The sequence below is a fragment of the Prionailurus bengalensis genome, chromosome D1 (genome assembly GCF_016509475.1).
Source record: "Prionailurus bengalensis isolate Pbe53 chromosome D1, Fcat_Pben_1.1_paternal_pri, whole genome shotgun sequence".
Classification (NCBI taxonomy): domain Eukaryota; kingdom Metazoa; phylum Chordata; class Mammalia; order Carnivora; family Felidae; genus Prionailurus; species Prionailurus bengalensis.
Window position 1 is genome coordinate 78,166,528 of NC_057346.1, and position 20,233 is coordinate 78,186,760.

A 20,233-nucleotide genomic window follows, 5' to 3' on the forward strand; every position below is an offset into this window, starting at 1 on the left:
TTTTATATATATATGTATATATATATATACACATATATATATACACACACACACACACACACACATATATATATATGTATATGTATGTATATTTATTTATCTTTGGAATTCAGGATATATGATATATAAGGGGGCTTATGCTCGCCGTTCTGATAAGGGTTTAAATGCCATATTCTGACTGTGTGATTCCAGGCAAGTAGTTTACCCATCTAAATAAAGTAATGACTGCTTCCTAGGCTTCTCCAGTGATTAGATTAATACAAAGTCTCTGATAGAAAGCTGAACACAAGGGGTGCCTGGGTGGCTCAGTCGGTTAAGTGTCCAACTTTGGCCCAGGTCATGATCTCACGGTCCATGAGTTCGAGCCCTATGTTGGGCTCTGTGCTGACAGCTCAGAGCCTGGAGCCTGCTTCAGATTCTGTGTCTCTCTCTCTCTCTGACCCTCCCCCATTCATGCTCTGCCTCTCTCTGTCTCAAAAATAAATAAACATTAAGAAAAATTAAAAAAAAAAAAAAGAAAGCCGAGCACAAATCTTGATATTGGTCTGTTAGAATGAAGAGTGGGTCACATTTCAACAGGTTCTCTGAATAATGTGACTAATAATATGACTTGAACCAGGGAATACAGAATTTAAAGAGAAACAGGAAGGCACATAATTTAACCTTGGTGTTTTATTTCTTAACAGAAATTCCTCGAACTTACCAGGAATATGAGAGCAGTCTTACCTTGAAAATGTTCCTGTTTCAGTTTGTAAATTTTTACTCGTCCTGCTTCTACGTAGCTTTCTTTAAAGGGAAGTTCGTGGGCTATCCCGGAAAATACACATATTTGTTTAATGTGTGGAGAAGTGAAGAGGTAGGAATTCTCTTGAGAGGTTTGTGGCTTTAGTAACTCAATAATTAACTACATACTTTTTGTGTGTCCAGCACTAACTCAGATTTTATCAGGATTTAAGAGAAGTCTAAGACACCAAGTCTCTCCAGAGAGTATTGGTCTCACAATCCTGTCATCTGATAGACTTTCCAATTCCTTTTGGGCAAGAAGTGATATTGTACCTATTGTTTAGGAGTAAATATGAGCTATAAAATGGGATAAGTATGTTTTATATTCCTGAAGATTTCCTGCAAAGGATGAATGATAGTGTTCCACAAGTATAGCAGAAATGGCTCCACCATGGGTTACAGAGTTAGACCAGTAGGTGGTTTCCATATGTGGTTGTGTATCTAAATCATGGGGAGAAAATAACAACTTCCAGCCCCAATCCAAATATAAAGATTCAGATATAAATATATAAAGAATCTTCTAAGAGTAAGACCAGAAATCTGAATCTAATGCAGCTATCTCATAACTGGTTAATGAACATGCTTGAAACTGTTGAGCTAAATATCTCTTTATACCCCTTTAATATCCATTCCCATTAAAATCTTTAGATTGTAGTCTTTTGGTTTGAGATTTTTTTTTTTTTGCAAAAGTCTATCTTTCATCATTCACTCTTTTTTCTTCTTGCCTCTGACTAGTGTGATCCTGGAGGCTGTCTAATAGAATTGACGACCCAGTTGACCATCATAATGACTGGGAAACAGATCTTTGGAAACATTAAAGAAGCCATTTATCCGTATGTATGACTTACAAGTTTTTCCTAAATAACCATAAGAGCTTTCTTCTGGAAGAAGATGGAATTCTTTGATTATCATGGTATCTTTGTTAGCAAATGCTTAAGTCAACAACAGCAACAACAACAAAAACTCACTTTTAATCAATAGTAATGCGTTTAGGTAACACAGGCTTTTAAATATGGATTTTTATTGCTTGAGTGAAGTTGAGGGAAATGTATTATCTCTCTCTCCTGTGGAGATTCCATTGGGAAATCTAAATATTGTATCCTCTGTATATTATTCTGTATGTCACATATTATTTCTCAAGATTACTAAATGTTGAACTCTGTTAAAAATATCCATGTGAGGGGCACCTGAGTGGCTCAGTCAGTTAAGTGTCCCACTCTTGATTTTTGCTCAGGTCATGATTTCATGGTTCATGAGTTCAAGCCTTATGTCGGGCTCTCTCTCTTTTCCCTCCCTCCCCCCCAAAATAAATAAATAAACTTTGTGACATGGACACACTTAGGCACAAAAATTGGTCATGAATGAAGTTTTAGTATATGAAGGAATTGCTCCCTAGTCCAAAAGCATAGCAATAATGAATACATTATCAAAAGAGAAAACCAGAATGACAGTTGATCTCAAATATAAGTTTAAAATTTCCATGGATAAAAAGAGAAAGAATCATAAGCCTGTAATCTTGCAGGTCTCCCAGTTAGGAAATGACAGTGCCAAGGTTAACACCTATAGTGTCAAGTGGACTAAAGTGCCCCACTTAGGACTAGGGCTTGGCCAGTGTAACTGTACTTGATGTTAGGGATTGGGTTTATTCTCACTTCTTTATGAAAAAGGTGAAAACACCCTCCCCTTCTGCTCCTACTTCTCCCTACAGTTCTGTAGCACTCCTGGGGTTCTATTTCATGTGCTGACAAAGGGAGAACATAGACTTATCTTTTCAAACAGTATTTGATGCACTGCATCCCAATTGCCCCAGGGAAATAACTCTAAGCTGCTCTTTTAAGTCCTAGCTGTAAACTGAGATCTGGAGGGGAGAATGGGGATAACCCCTAAACCAAACACAAGAGGAGAATAAATACAGAGAGGAAAAGAGACAGACACACAAGGAAGTAAAAGAAAAAAGTAAAATTAAACCTACAGAAACCAAAATTCCATAACTTATGATAAAATTTAATGCTACAGAGACTGCTAACAAAATCAAGTTTTAGAAAGTGAACTTACTCTAGCTAGAAGCTTCTGGCAAAGCCTAAAAGCATAAAAGGAAGTGATACTGTCATTTAGAAGGATCAGGAAAGAATTTAAATAAAAACATATAAATGAAACAAGAATAAATTGACAGTAAAAAGAATCAGTTATACATAAATGAAAAAAAATTGTACTTTAAATAAAGAGTACAATAGGTGACATCAATTGCAGACTGGACACAATTGAAGAGTGAATTAATGAATTGGAAAATAGTACTGAGACACTCCCACGTTATACAAATGGCAATAGAGTGGCAATGAAATTAAAAAAATAAAGTGACAGGAGACTATATTAGGAGGCTTCCACATCAACTTAGTAGCAGTTCCAGAAAAAAGAGAATGGGTAAATGGTGGGAGAGAAAAATTCTTTGACTAGGTAATTGCTGATAATTTTCCAAAACTGAAGGAAAACGTGAGTTTCAGAAATGAAAACAAATTCGGAGTATGAAGTAAGATAAATAAAATTAAATTCACACCCAGATATGCTATGGTGAAACTCCAGAACATAAGAGGTAAACAATCTTAAAATCTTCCAGAAGAAAAAAGAGTATCATCTACACTGACAACAGATTTTTTACTCATAGCACTGGATACAGAGGACGGTAGAGTCGTTTCAAGATTTGGAGTAAAATTAATGCACACCTTAGATTTCTAGAACCAGTTTAACTGTTTTATAAAGTGCAAGTGAAATAAAGACACTTTTAGACATAAAAACAAGAATTTACATTTATAGACCCTCAATGGAAGAACTACTGAAAGGTGTAGTTGAGCAAGAAAAGAGCACAAAATCAAAGTATGGGAAGCAAGAATCCATCGATCAGTACAGAAAGAGTAAGCACCAAAATAAAATGAAACAACTGGTACAAATTTTTAAAATGTATGGGATTTATATGCCGAAAACTACAGATCCTGGTGGAAAAAAAATTATTTGGGGAGAAATGTGCTCACAGATTGGAAGACTCAAATTAGTAATGACGCCAGTTATCCCCAAATTGATATATAGATTTGTTATTCCCATCAAAATATCAGCAGAATTTCTATAGTTATAGACAAGCAGATTCTAAAATTGATATAGAGGGCAAAGGAACTAAAACAGGCCAAACAATTCTGATAAAAAATAAAGTTGGAAGAATTGCACCACTCAATTTTAAGGCTTGTTATGAAACTATATTAATCAAGATGGTGAGATTGGTCAAGGAATGCATGTATGGATCAGTGGAACTGAGTAGAGATTGCAGAAATAAATCCATGCAAATGTAGCCATTTAATTTTTGACAAAGGTGCAAAAGCAGTTCATTGAAGAAGCTGCTGGAACAATGTAGACCTCACACCTCATTTAAAAATAAAAAAGATATTGTATCTTTATCCCTTTATCAGATAAGCCATATGCATATCCTCTCCTATTCAGTAGGTTGTCTTTTGGTTTGTTAGTTGTTTCCTTTGCTGTGACTTTCCCTTATTCAGGATGATGTTCACCCCAGGATTTTGGTAGATGCTTTTGATCCAATTGAAGTAATTTCCTTCTTTTCCTACTTTTCTGTCATATAGAGGTTTTAATAGGTGCTTGAAATGTATCAAATGAATTTTTCTGCATTTGTCAATGTGATTTTATCTTTTTCTACTTAAATCTGCTAATGTGACTTATTACATTGACTGATTTTCTAATAAAGAGCCGTTTTGTTCCTTAAAGTAATCTAACATCATAATATATTATTTTGTAAATAATAAGGAATTTAGTTAGGCAATATTTTGTTTGGGATTATTGCATTTATTTTCACATATTAGATAAGCCTCTTTGTTTCCTTTGTCATATATTTTCTCTTGTAACCAACTTCTCATTTCCTTGAGCATTCTTCATGACAACATAAAGGTTAATAAATTAAATAGAAAAAAAAGAGGTGCTATGGTGACCCTCTTGTCCACATGCTCTTTAACAGAACTGTCTCTGAGTAAATATATTTTCATAGGGGAGAGTCAGGGTTGTCTTATTTTCTTCATCACCCCAATAAAGAACTTTGACCGCAGCATGTGTTATGAAAAGAACTCTAGATTTTTATTTCAACTTTAGCTATAGTCATCTCTCCTTGCTCTGTGATCTTAAGTTACCTACCCTGTCTTACTGCCAATTTCTAGATCTAACCCCCTTATTCTCTGACCCCTTACTTTTAAATTCTAATCATGTATTTACTTTTATCACTTCAACAGTATGGTTCTGAATTGGTGGAGACGTCGAAAAGCTCGGACCAATTCCGAAAAGCTATACAGTCGATGGGAGCAGGATCATGACCTTGAAACTTTTGGATCTCTTGGGCTGTTCTATGAGTACTTAGAAACAGGTAATTTTTAACCACTGTCTTGAAACATAGAGTCAGGTTGAGTAGAGTAAGTGTTTTTCCAGCTCTATATTTCTTCCTGCCTTGCACATTGGTAGGTTTCCAATAAATTATTGGATGGTAGGTTAAAAGACACATGGATGGATATGGAAAAGATTGGTTCAGTATTTATATCCTTACCAAATAGAATGCAGAATGAAGTTTAATTTCAAAACACCAATGGTAGAGATGTTTTTCCTATCAATTGAACATTAAGATTGTCGAACCACATAAAGTATGGATTACTTTTAAATTCCTATCTCAGATTAGCTTGCATGGCTGTCCTGTTTGCCACACTGACAGCCCAAAGAGAGAATAAGTTGAAAGATGTTTCCAGAGTCTGACATACATTTAGGTAAGTTCTTTATTTCAGGCTGAAAAGAAGCAGACTAAAAACAGTTGTGCAAGGGAAGCTCACATTGAATACAAGAATGCATAAAAATGCTAAGGATTGAACGGAGAAGAGATTTTGAGGTGAAATTTTAGGAAGGATGATTGCTGAGGACTACTTATAAAGTCTACTTGAGTGTTTCCCCTCTTTTTTTTAAATATATGAAATTTATTGTCAAATTGGTTTCCATACAACACCCAGTGTTCATCCCAACAGGTGCCCTCCTCAATACCCCTCACCCACCCTCCCCTCCCTTCCACCTCCCATCAGCCCTCGGTTTGTTCTCAGTTTTTAAGAGTCTCTTATGCTTTGGCTCTCTCCCACTCTAACCTCTGAGTGTTTCCTCTCAAGTTACCCTCTCTGCTTCTCTGGTGGAATAATATTCTTCACTTACTCTCTAATCCCATAATGATAGAATGAAAAAATGACCTGAAATTGTTATTGATTCTCCACTGTGATACATACACATGATACCTGGATTGAAATAGGTAAATTTAAGACAAATTGAGAGAAGTATGTTTCATATAGATGACTGTAAAATTGGGCAGTCCTTGGTTTAGGGGTGATGAGGCTGTAATTTTTAATTAAATTTGTAAGTATCAAATGCATTTGTGCATAGATGCGTTAGGGATAATCACTGAAATTTTTAAAAAATGAAATCAAGTTGTCATAAGAAAATTAACTACCATTTATTGAGACACAGCTAAGAGTTAGTTTATTCTGGTTGTTTAATGAACATTATCCCTAATCTTGAAACGTTCTGCAGAGGAGTCATTATTCACTGCATTTTGTTTTAGAGGATACTGAAATTTGGATAGGTTAATTTGTGTTATGGGCTGAAAGATTTTAGGTAAAAACCTGGGATTTGAACCCAGAAAATTCAAGCTGTTTCTACATAACACTTCCTCTGAATTTTCTGTCTCTTAGTTCAGTAGAGGTGTTCAGTAGATTTAGTAAATGGCAAGACTGATTATTTTGAGATTTTTTTGTGAGAAAAGTTGAAATTCAGAAATACTTGGGATTCATCTAAAAATAGAGGACTCGTGGAAGAGTCTTTTTTTTTCCCTTTAGTGGAAAGCCATTCCTGTTCTCTTACTACATTTTTCACTCACGGGAAGCCCAAACTGCCAGTTGAATGGATTCTTGTACCTTAATCGTTGTTGGAAGCAAACAAAAATAGGAAGAGAAGCTAACTTACATAGATGCTAAGTCTTAATGAGAAAAGAGAATAAAATTTATTTAGAAAGATGTCAAGATAGTATAGAGGATCAGGACCTTAACCAACCTTAAATAATGTATTCATTCATAAGGCTTATTATAGTTGAGTATGTTTATATACCCAACACATGCTGGCTTTTGGAAGCGTATAAATGAATCAGTCCTTATCCCTGATCTCACAGATTTAGCAAGATAGAAAAACTTGATTACCCCACTAATGTGCCAATACCAGTGTAAAGGCTGGGCCAGCATAGGCATAAACATAGCCCAAAATAAAAGGCTATGTTTAAAAGGAATAAAGAGAATCTCTTATCTGACAAGAGGAGATGCTTTCTTCAGCGAAGCAGATGTCAAAAGAAACAGCCAGGACAGAACTGAGTTGTACATGCTCAGTTTCTCCTTTCTCTTCTAGTAAGCAAACAAGTCACTAGGCTTCCAATGAGGGGGAAGGAGTGGGTGGATGGAAAGAGGCCTGGAGGGTTTTGCTGGTGTAGATCCTTCTAAAAGGAGGGAGTTGGAGGCATTGGGCAGAATGTTCCCCTTTTTCTCTTTCATAATAATGACTTCACTATTTTTTTTTTCCCTACAGTTATCCAATTTGGATTTGTCACATTATTTGTGGCCTCTTTTCCTTTGGCTCCTCTTCTTGCTCTCTTGAATAATATTATAGAGATCCGAGTAGATGCCTGGAAACTTACAACTCAGTACAGGAGACCGGTAGCTGCTAAAGCTCATAGCATAGGTGTTTGGCAAGACATTCTTTATGGAATGGCTGTCCTTTCTGTTGCAACTAATGTAAGTGGACCCATTTTGGTTGGACGGCTTCGTATTTTATTTCGTTTTCTTGGTGTTGGGGAGATGTGAATGATGCTTAACTCAGTATTTATTTATGTTGTTTTCATCATGGTGACAGTCCATAATGATAAACCATCCCTACACTTTTATGCACTGAACAACATAGAGAAATTTATGACATGCAAACTCTTAGAAATACAAAGAAAATTGTAAAACCACTGTCCTTAAAATACCATGATATAGTTTCATAGCATGTGACAGAGTAGACAGAAAATATGTAATGGTATAAAAGATTTGAATAACACAATTAAAGCTTAATTATACAAGGAGTTGTATACTACAAATAGAGAATATAAAACATTAATGTGTTTTGCTTATGGAGCACTTATTAAAAAATGATAATGAGGGGCTCCTGTGTGGCCCAGTCGGTTGTTTCCAACTTCAGCTCAGGTCATGATCTCACGGTTCGCAAGTTCAAGCCCTGCATGGGGCTCTGTGCTGACAGCTCAGAGCCTGGAGCCTAATTCATATTCTGTTTCCTTCTCTCTCTGCCCTTCCCCCACTCGTGCTCTGTCTCTCAAAAATAAATAAACATTAAAAACATTTTTTTAATGATAATGAAACTAAATTCTCCGAAGCAGAAATTTTATAACACTTATTTGTATATAATAATGTTATAAAAATTGAAGTTGATAATAAAGATAACTTTTAAAAAATCTAACTACCTAACGTTCACATTCCCAAGTAAGCTTTATTGTATAAAATGGAAGCCAAATTCAAATTATAGAGAGCTTAATTAAAATGAAACCCTATAGGAATTAGCTAAAACTATAGTTACAGAAAAATTCATAGCAATAAATGCTTTTGTTATTTTTTTAAGTTTATTTTGAGAGAGAGAGATTAAAAGAATATGGGTGTGAGCAGGGGAGGGGCAGAGAGAGATTGGAAGAAAGAGAGAATCCCAAGCAGACTCAGTGCTGTCAGTGTGCAGCCCAATGTCAGGCTCAATCTCTTGAACCATGAGACCATGACCTGAGCCAAAGTCAAGAGTCAGACACTTAACTGCCTGAGCCACCCAGGTACCCCTGAATGCTTTTATTATTAAAAAAGAAGACTTGATGGGGCGCCTGGGTGGCTCAGTCGGTTGGGCGTCCGACTTTGGCTCAGGTCACAATCTCGCGGTATGTGAGTTCGAGCCCCGCGTTGGACTCTGTGCTGACTGCTCAGAGCCTGGAGCTTGTTTCAGATTCTGTGTCTCCCTCTCTCTCTGACCCTCCCCCGTTCATGCTCTGTCTCTCTCTGTCGCAAAAATAAATAAATAAATAAATTAATTAATTAATTAAAAAAAAAAGAAGACTTGAAAGCATAAGCTGAGCACATAATTTCAGAAACTAAAGAAAAACATAAAACTAATCAACAAAAAGTAATAGGAAAGAGTTTATAGAGATGCAATCAGAAATAATCAAAATAGAAAATAAATTTAAAAAGCAATATAATTCCTATGTGAATCAAGAGCTGCATCATTGAAAAGACATATAAAACTCTGACAATCTCAAACAAGAAAAAAGTTATAAGATACAGGTAAGAAAATTGTGAAATGGTTATATATGTGCCTTTATTCAAATAAATTATAAAATCTATTTGAAATTGTCACCTTTTTAGAAAATAAAAACTGCCAAAGTTTATTCAGTAAGTGGTAGAAAACCTGAATGGACCAGTAGCTATAGAAGTAATATTAAAAGTTTTTAGGGGCACCTGGGTGGCTCAGTTGACAGACTTGAGCTCAGGTCATGATCTCTTGGTTCATGAATTCGAGCCCCACATCAGGCTCTGTGCTGACAGCTCAGAGCCTGGAGCCTGCTTCAGATTCTGTGTCTCCTCTCTCTTTGCCCTCCACTTGTGCTTTGTCTCTCTCTCTCTCTCTCTCTCTCTCTCTCTCTCTCTCTCTCTCTCTCTCAAAAATAAATAAACATAAGTAACTAGCTAACTAACTAACTAAAGTTTTTTTAAGCATCTACACTAACAATGTAGATGGCAGAGCCAGATGGTTTTAAATGGACTTACCTAACCTAAAAGAAACAGGAATTCCAGAGCTTAGGTAAGAATGGGAAAATACCATTCCTATAGAATTAAATACTAAGATTAATTACACTGAACTTTGGGCAATTTACCATCACATGGTCTTCTATCTCTCCTTTGCTTCCCACCAGCCACCAATAGTGCACACATGTGTGCAAACTCACACCGATGCAGGCACACACACTGTCCTAGCTTACAGACTTGATTCAGCCAAATGAATTTGGTTAGGGACAGTAGAACTATGCTGTGAAATAAATGGAAGAAATAACAAGGCATTGTGGAAAGAGCATGGTTTTTGGAGCTAGATGCATTTAGGTTCACTTTTTACCTTAGCCACTTTCTAGCTGTGAAATCTTGGGATACTAATCATATGCTTTAAAAGGCCTATTTCATGTTTTAGGCCAAAGACTCATTTATTAACATGATTTGTAATGGCATTTTAATCATTTGTATCCATATAGAACTGAGACATATGCAAATCAGATATTCTTAAAATGAAATTGTTAGCTCAAAATCTCCCTCTTACTTTGTTCTTTAGGCTTTTATTGTTGCATTTACCTCGGACATCATTCCCCGTTTAGTTTACTACTATGCCTACTCAAAGGATGCCACTGCACCCATGAAAGGATATGTCAATGACAGCCTGTCAACATTCCTGATAGCTGATTTTCCAAACCACACTGCACCTTGGGAGAAACGAGACTTCACCACTTGCAGGTTCCTTCTTACGTTCTTAGCTTTTAATTTTGCTTTTTAAATGTATTTTTTAAATTCTCCATTTTCTTCCTGTCTTACAATGTGAAGGATTTATTTGGGGCAATAAAAATCCTGGGTAAAGTGCGTCAATTTTGGAATTCACTCATCATATGAATCTGGTTTGGAAAAGTAGAATGTCCAAAAGTAAAAGAATATCATGGGTAAAGATATCAATTTTGAATTGTTTCTTATTTTTTAAATTTATTGGAAAGACTTCTGACCAACAAATACATCTTGGTCCCAAAATGTAGTATCTATAGATCATACAGCATGATCATATTATATATGCATTTAACCTACTTGAATTTAACTATGTGTCCTTAAAAAGAGAGTGAGAAAGGGAGAAATAATATAAGTTCACCATCCATCCCACTTTAAGTGTTTCTTCCGTGTAGGAAGCATGAAATTAGATTTGTGAATGTATTTCCACATTCAGTGTCTCATGTACTGTGAGGGTCTTTTTACCCTATGAATTAAAGATTATATATAATAAATATATATGACATAAATGTGTATATATATATAAATATATACATATGTATACATATGTATATATACATATATACATATGTATACATATGTATATATACATATATACATATGTATACATATATACATATATGTATATATATAACGTATACATGTATATGTATATAATATATACATATATATATACATATAATACATACATATATACGTATACATACACACATGCACGCACACACACACACCCCACTTAACTAAAACCTTAAGCCAGCTACTTCATCTGGGATTCCAACAAAGAAACAGCAAAATGTTGATAGAACAGTAGACAAAACCATTGTTATATTTTAGATTTGCATATAGAGGAATCATAGTATACTGTTTAAGAGCATAGATGTGGGTCAGTTTTCTTGATTTCATCACTTCCTAGTTGGACTAAATCTTTGAAGAACATCAATCTCTAGCAACTTTGTAGAAAACAATGAGCCCCAAGGTTGAGCACTAAAAAAGTCCAGAAGAATAGTAAGAAAAACAAAAACAATGCAGTGTCAAATAAGCCAAAAGAAAATAGAGTTTCAAAAAATAGAAATGGTCAACAATGTCAAGTCCTACCGTCTAAAGATCAAAAAAGATGAGGATTAGCGTGTTTCTTCAGTTTAAGGATAGGAGACAATGCATTTCAGGGAAGTGGTGCATAGAACTGCATTAAAGAGCAGGAAGAGGGGGAACAGAGACAGCATCATTTTGGTAACTCTTTTGAGAAATTTGACTTTGAAAGTCAGGTGAGAAGCTTCACTTGTGTCTTCTGCTATACCAAACTAGATACAAGTAACATGTGGCCATGATTTTTATCTGTGCTAAAAAGAAACATTTCATAACAGGAGTTATCTTCCTATGACTTGACTTTTGTAGTCGATTAAGAATGTCTCTTAAGAGAAATAGTAAGAATTTATGCTAGGTCTCTATTGGAAATCATACCTAATTTTTTTGGCATTTACTTCTGTTTTTCAGGTACAGGGATTACAGATATCCACCTGATCATGACCAGAAATATTTTCATAATATGCAGTACTGGCACGTCCTTGCTGCCAAGATGACTTTCATCATTGTTATGGAAGTAAGCCTTTCTTAACTTGCATTCCAGCTAGTCTGTCTTCTGCCTTCAGGTTTCTAAAGGTGTCTGCTCAGCAAAAAATTATCTCAGGAAATTATTTTGAAGGAAGTATTTGTTGTCCTAAAAAGCAACTTAGGGATATTTTCAGTACAATGGGTTGCCCTATTATTCACCTACTATTGTTGAAGATATCAAGGTGACATAAAAGAAAAAATGTGGCCTCTTCTTTCAAGGTCGATAAAAGGACAGAGAACTCATTGATGTTACTGAGTATCTATTATATAGTGATTCCAGACACTATAATAATAACCCTGTAAGTTAGACTTTATTAGTGACTCTTGAGAAATAAATCTGAGACTCAGCAGAATTAGCAGTGGTTTTAAAGATAATCAGCTAATATTGGAGCTGAGTTTCATTGCCAGCTATATCACTGCCAAGCATCTGCTCTGTCCACTGTATTATGTTTCCCCCTTTGTGGATTATCCATTCTTGTTATGGATATAAGGCATGCATTCAAAGAGAACAAATACAGAGGGGGGATTTGGGTAAATTATATATTGAGTGTTCTACATCATAAGATATGAAGGCCAATAAGGGAGAGAAATAAAGGTGAGGCACTTTTTCACTCTGCTGTGAAATCTAATAATACACAAGTCTAATGCAAGCAGACACAGATTCTACATGACAAAAAAGAGAGCAGTCTTATGTGTATCCCTCCCCATGTTTTTCTCTCTTTCTCTCAGTTCTTTATGACTTTATCACTGTTTTATTCCCATATTTTACATCATCAGTTTAGCTCACTATTCAGTCTGGTCATTTGCACCAGGATTTTTTTTCATTGTTGAGTTTTGTTTATTTATTATTCTTATTAATGTTTTTAATCATCCAGCTCTGATGACCAGTTTTTAATCTGGTGAGCTCTGACTCACCATCATCCTGGGACTTCTTTTCACCTTCTCTTGTATTGAATGCTATATGCTACATTATCTGCAGTCTATGTTTCTCCCATTCTTGGTTTACTAGCTTATTTAGGTGAAGTACATTTTTCAGTAATTTTCTGAGGAAAATTATGGGTGGTCAATTTTTGAGACCTTGAATATTGAAAATTTCTTTTCTTTCCACACAGATGACTAAGTGGTATAGAATTCAAGACTGAAAGTTATTTCCCTGAAAAATTTTCAACCAACTTTATTTAGGTATTCCTGACACTTTTTAAAAAATTTATTTATTATTTGAGAAAGAGAAAGAGAGAGCACGCACGTATGGGAGGTGCAGAGAAAGAGGGAGAGAGAGAATCCCAAGCAGGCTGTGCTCTCACAACATGAAGCCTGACGTGGGGCTCTATCTCAGACTGAGCCAAAACCAAGAGGTGGCTGCTTAACCAACTGAGCCACCCAGGCACCCCAGGTATTCTTGACATTTTTGGAGACATTGCACCATTTTCTGTCAGTTTCAATGTCAGCATTCCAATTCCCCAGTCTTTGTTTCTGATCTTTTATTAAATCAATAAGCTTTAAGGATTCTCCCACTAGTCCTCTTCTATGAAACATTACAAGACAGCTTCTTGTTATTGGACAGTATTCATTTTTTTGGACACTTTGCTGGACTCTATAAATCTGAAAACATACTTACCCTTCAGGGTGAGAAAATTTGCTTGTATGTATTATTATTATTTTTTATTCTTTCTTTCTTTTCTCTGTTCTGTCTTTCTGGAACTTCTGTTACTCAGGTGTTATGCTTTCTGTTTTGAAATTCTTATTATTTCTCTCCTATAAGTAGTTGGTCTCCTATTTTTTGTCTTTTTGTTCTGTTCTTTTGTTCCTTCATTATTTCTGTTGCCTCTTAGTTCCCATTTGTCTGTTTCAAACTTTTTCTTTTACATTAGAGACTTTCTTACATAATGGGTGATTCTTGCCAACCTGCTCATACTTAAGAGTGAATAAATGAAAGCTGATTATAAGCTTTGTGTGCATACAAGAAGAATGTTACTTGGTGGGTTTCACTATATAGGGTGACGAGTTAGGGAGGGGGACCTTTTCATTTGAAGCCTACAAAATTTTGATATCTACCATTCTAATTTCACAGACTGGTTACCCTCCCCAAAGAAAAATCCTCTGAACTCTTTTCTGTTGAGCTATTTTATGGCTACCTGTATTCTGAGAGCTGAGCAAGACAGAAGACTAGGGATCTTAGGATTCACTGAATTTCACTTAGTTGCCCTGTTTTCAGAATGCTGCCACTTCTCCATTCTCTGGTGTCTCTGGTGCTCCTGAGTTCACAGCTTTCTGTTTTGATTTCTATAGAAAGCAAATTACTCAACTGCTGCCAGGGTGAGGTTGGAGAGAAGTAGTACCTGGGTGAAGGTGGGAGAGAGGTCCTGAAAATTCACCTGCTCCTCCTTATACCAAATTTTGGCTAATCCTCTTGTTTTCAACTCCACCCACATGCATGCTTTCCAAGTCCATAAGACCATCTTTCCTGATATTTATTGAAGATCTAAAATAAAGTTGGCTTTTGTCTTCTTGGTTTTTACCATCACCATATCACCAATTGCAAGTTTAAGCGCCAGCTTTCTTCCATCTCTGGAATCTGTTCCTACTGTTTCCTCCTTTTTTTTTTTTTTTTTTTTTTTTTGTCTTTGTGAGTTACACCATTTCTCAAAATTCCTTTACAAATATGTATTGGGTTTTCAGGAGTGAGCATAGAAAAAAGTATATTCAATAACCATGATCAACTTAAATGTCTATAATTACACATTTTAGTATATATTCATTTGCTTAAGGTTTGTCTTTCTGGGAAAGTTCTGGGACAACGACCGTATCTTTTGCCTTTTCCTCATACTTCTGTGTTGAGCACAGTTTATTGAATGATTAAAGTGGTTTGTAAGAACTTCCTGCTGAACATTTGACAATTCTAATGTCCTTGATTTTCTTTTATTTTTCCTCCAGCACGTTGTGTTTTTAGTTAAATTTTTGTTGGCCTGGATGATTCCTGATGTTCCAAAAGATGTTCTGGAGAGAATCAAGAGAGAAAAGTTAATGACTATCAAGATTCTCCATGACTTTGAGCTTAACAAATTAAAAGAGAACTTGAGAGCTAATTCAAGTGAACTTGCCAAAGAAGTCCTGATTCAGGAAAACAAAACACAACTGGCTAAATCAACAGTCTAATCAACATAATGAACAAGCCACTGGTTGCCTGTTAGGCTTCACAATTTTCCGTGGGTTTTCAGGCCAGAGGCCAAAAGCCACATGTCAGTTTCACCCTGCCTCCTCCTCTTCCTTCTTCTTTTTTAACTGAGAGTTTTCTGTACCCTTTTACAGAGGCCAACTTTATGAGGTTGGAAGAATACCACTTGTCTACTTCATTGACTGAGCCCTCTGCAGATATTGTTTTCTGGAGTTCTAGAAATGATTGTTAAGAGTGCATATCAAATCAGAATAGTGGAAAATCATGGGATGTTGCAGTTTAGAATTAAACACTGGACTTGGGCTATCCCATCATGTTCCATTGCATCTGCACATTTTCATGGTCTCCTATTGGGTTGTTGTATAACTTCTTCCCATCAAGAAAAATGTTGGGACATGGAGAAAAGAAGTGAAGAGGCCTACCGAGCCATCTATATCCTGCCATCTTCGACCCTGTGAATGAAACCCGCAAATTAAACGACTTAAGAAAACTCACTTATTAAATGCGTTGAGTAAATATCATGGCAGGGATTTGTTCTTGAAATCATCCTGAATAAGGTAAACTTCCATCAGAATCCCAGATAGCCCTTCCAGGTCAATGCAGAATTGATTTTTCAAGAGACTGGACATTTGGGTTTCAACAAAAGTCTAACATCTCAGTTCTTTAAAGACGACATTTTGGTAACGGCAATTTCAAGTGTGGATTGTTATCTGGAAAACAGCATTAAGTTGTTAGGTTGCTTCAGTTCTTCAAGTAAATGAAAGATATTGTAGAGAAGTAAATGTGTCTTCTTACCAGTTAACAAACACAAGACAATGAATATTGATTAATTTGTTGAGCTTAATCTATAAAAAATCGTTGAATTTTTAAAAATCATTTTTCTTCTACAATGTGTATTTTGCATCATGAAACCTGTTTGAGCATTAGCTCTTTGTATAAGTTAGGTACAAGTTGCTTATGCAATTTGATCTCTCTGTTTAAAGCGATCTCAAGTCTTTTAATGGGTTTACACTGTTTTCTATTGATGCATTCATTGCTCCATAGAGTGCTCAGTGCCTTGTCCCTATGCCTTTGACACACAAGAAGTGGTTGTGCTGTTCATCTGATGTGATGTAACGTCTCAAATGTTAGCTTCTTTTAGAGAAAGTGTCAATTTAACATTATTCACGGAGTTTAACACCAAAAGATCAACCAAGGAAGAAGGGGGTGATGGATTTGATAGCTAAGTGAGAAAAAATTAATTGAATGATTTCTCTCATATGTAGGCCTATGGCACATGTACACCTGTTCTTCTTTCTCTTAAAAATACTTCATCCATATTTTTAACATTATAGAGTGAGAGATACAGTTCAGTTATATACTATTTGCGCCCGTAGCTTCAAATTACACTTCAATTCCAAAAAAATGGTGTTTTTTTAAATTGTATACAAAAGGAGAAACTTTATCACAAGATTTTTTTAGGTAGTATTTCATTATTTGATCCTAATACATTTTTGTAGAATTGCCAATATTAAGTATATGGCAGGTGGTATTAACTGGTGTTCAGTACTAAGCATTTAGAAATGAGGATTATGAGTTTTATAAAACCATGAGACAGTTACCCCAATATTGGCAGTAATGATTTGGCATCCACTGGGTATATTTTATAAAAAACATTTTTGTGTAATTTAAAATGATCTCATTATTGAAAAAAGGATTTCATATGAAGAGGAGACCTATTTTTTGCTTGAGAACACCAGTCAATGTTACTACGAAATAAGCCCCAGATGCAGTATCTTTGGCTTGTGAAATCAAACTCTTTGTTACTACAGTGTTGTCCCTTGTGCACAGCTCATACATATTGCTTTCTTCCAGGTGCTAATAAAAATAAGGAAGAGTGTGGAAATTGGTTTCTTGGATAAAGTTTTAGTTTGTATGGCTTAACAGTATTTATAGATCTAGAGTGTTAAATAAAGACAAATCAAACTTGTAAAATTATCTGTACACTGCAATCTTAAAACAAAATCAACTCAAGTGTCAGGTTTCTAGAATGTATGGAGAAACTAGCAAGAGAGGAAATCATTTGAAGACAAGTGAATAGTTCCAATGATTGGTAGAATCATTGTGTTTTTAATGGGGGGCTGAATTTAGAGACTACCAAGAGTAGGTTGAGATTTATCAGCATGGCTGATGTTTTTATCATCCAGTCAAACCCAAACTTTCTTTTTTTCCAGAAATGTTCCAGGAAACACTTGAGATTTTATTTGAAATAATTTTAAGTGCAAAAGCCAAAAAAATTACATAACTCTTTTCAAATGTCATCTCTAATCCTTGCCTTCATCAGTTTTTCTTTGCACACAAGAAGCAAAATCCACCTCAAAACATTTATTTTAGAGGAATCCATCAAGAAGGGAGTATCTTAATTAAATGGGCTGCTGTCTTATCTTTGTTGCATCTCATGATTTCTCTTGGCTTTAACATTCTTCTCTCAGCTAAGCCATTAAGCAGCTTATCAAGGAGAAGATGCAAAGAAGATGATAATGAAGAGGAGGGACAGAGGAAGAAGGAGATAAAATAGTGTTCTCTCCTTATGAAGCTGTGCGTGCTTCCATGGGGAGAGGCGCAGCGAGGCAGCATGGTGCAGCTGTGGGTAGTGAGAGGAATGTCTCTCTTAAGCCATCTCAGTGAGGATGAGAGAAAAGCCAAAGAAGTTTCAAGCTGAAAACTACTAGGTGTCAAGAGTAAAACTTGGATTCCAAAGTGCCTGTGTAGCATCAGCTGCTATGGGTAGCCCTGGATCTCTGTTGATGGACTCCAGTTGAGGGTGAGGAGTTTGTATCACTCATTCAACAGGGGAGTCTGTTTGTTTTGAAAGAACCTCTCTATAATATTTGTTTTTAATTAGCAATAGTTATTATGTTATCAAAGAATGTTAATAGGGAACAGAGCATTGCCAGAGTACCATTGACTAGACTTTGAAGTCTGCCACCGTCATTGACTATAACTATTATGTTATTCATTTTTTGGACAGATTTTTACTCTTCTGCTTTATGTATGATAATTCAGGTATGTCAGCTATTCCAGCATTATGTAAAAATTCATGGGAATATTAAAAAGAATAGCAAAAATTCATAAGAATATTAAAAAGAATAGCATAGTTCAAAGTATATGAGATTCCAGCTTCAACTCCCCCACCCCCATATTTGACTAGCATATCTTTCCTGTGAGTGATTCTGTGCCATGGTGTTAACCAAGCAAATGAGTACTCCTTTTTCTTTTCTTTTATCTGTTGTTTTCCCTCCCCTGAGGAGGTGGGAATGGAGGTATACAGGGAAAGTTGCTCTTAAGTAACCTGTACATCAATATCAAGAGATTCAAACTCATGCAGTGAATAAATACTTTGACATGAACTCAATTTATTCTTCCAGTAAAACATTGATATGATTCCTCTGACTTTGAGTACCCTAAGAGATTTTTAAGTCTTGTTTTTGTTTAGAAACCTTAAGATCCATTACATGTAAAGTGATTACTTCACAAAATTCCGTGTTTGTCACATTTAGAGATGCAAATTCCTTAAACTAAGAGGCTGTTATGGTCCAGAAAATTTGGAGAAGGTGGTACTTTTTTTGTTTTGTCTCTTTATTTTTTTTTCTCCTTTGGGAGGTGATAAAGGTGAAATCTCCCAAGTAATGTTTTGGTGGGTATAAGAATTGAGAATTTCCTAAGAATGCCAAATTCCTAGCCTGAAGCGTTTTCATACTAACTCTCAAACTTATCATTTCAACCCATGAGGGAAGTATGTCAGGGCATGTGAACTCAGGATTTCCAAATGTGTAGAACTGTCCTAATTCTGCAGTGTGCAGAGTTAACTGAAATCTTATACCCTAAGAGCCCTAGACTTATAGTTTCTATTTAATTTAAAAAAAAGAAAGAGAGTGAGAGAGAGATATTTGCTTTTACTAACATATTCAAGAAAACAAAAGTGCATGCTGGCCAGAGATTGAGATGAATACATCACATTCTGTATGTGAAAGACACATTCGAGGTTGAAAGAATAAACAGATTTTCAGGGTTTAATCAGGACAGCACAACTATGAATATTGTAGAATAAAGGGTGTGTTATAGAAAATAGGCCTTTGAAATTGGAAGAAACTGGGAAGTCGTGGTCTGGAAGGGCTGAAGGGTCAGAGAAAGGCACTATTCACCTCTCCTGAAACACTGCCATAGGTGGAAAACTGGAGCACATATGGCTATTCAAGGGCGGAAATGAGACTAGGCAGGAAGACTCATGAAGAAGTCTATAGAAGGCCATTGCTTCTGTATAGCTACTTCTGTGAGTTTGCAACCAAGTTTCACCGCTGGTCAGGAAGATCTGGAAATGAAGTGGAACAGAGGACAAGCCCAACTGGAGCCCCGTCTGTGTGTCCTTCATATATCTGGCTGCAAAGACCTCCACAGAGACTTAGCTGCTGCTTCACTTATGTTTGCCTCTTTTGCAAATAGAACCTGACACCCTATAAGGAAAAAAGAAAATTTCTGGGAAATACAGCTCCAGCTTAACCAAAACTACCATATAAACAAAATTTTACAAAATTAATGAAACTATTGATCATTTGAACAATGTGATTAAAGAATAGAGCCAATTTGCCTTCATAAAATGTTGTATTCAATAACTAAGAATAGGAGTCTTTTTTCAGGGACATTCTAAACTCTTACAAGATCTGACCAAATACAAGGACATTAAAATAAGAAATTTTCACATAACTATGGATCCAAAAATTTATCAAAGTTGATTTTAGAAGATAATTCTAATTACATGGAACCAAAAGTACTGTGCGGCTCACATTTTGTGAGTACACTAAATACTTCTTGTGGGTTTTTTTTTTTAAGTTTATTTATGTATTTTGAGAGAGAGTGAAAAAGCATGCACAAGCAGGGGAGGGGCAGGGAGAAGGAGAGAATCCCAAGCAGGCTTCCAGCCATCAGCACAGAGCCT

At 35.7% G+C, this 20,233-nt stretch overlaps 1 protein-coding gene across 3 annotated transcripts in view; it reads left to right on the plus strand.

Annotated features, from left to right (window-relative positions):
• ANO5 (anoctamin 5) overlaps positions 1-17,143 on the plus strand; it is an 89,955-nt gene extending 72,812 nt beyond the window's left edge. For all 3 annotated transcript variants that reach the window (XM_043580821.1, XM_043580822.1, XM_043580823.1), the window contains exons 16-22: positions 687-856; positions 1,519-1,616; positions 5,067-5,197; positions 7,432-7,637; positions 10,255-10,433; positions 11,967-12,072; positions 15,018-17,143. In XM_043580821.1, coding sequence (XP_043436756.1) covers positions 687-856; positions 1,519-1,616; positions 5,067-5,197; positions 7,432-7,637; positions 10,255-10,433; positions 11,967-12,072; positions 15,018-15,239 — 1,112 coding nt within the window. In that variant the 3' untranslated portion in view covers positions 15,240-17,143. The remainder of the gene's footprint in view (positions 1-686; positions 857-1,518; positions 1,617-5,066; positions 5,198-7,431; positions 7,638-10,254; positions 10,434-11,966; positions 12,073-15,017) is intronic.
• The last annotated feature ends 3,090 nt before the right edge of the window (positions 17,144-20,233 follow it).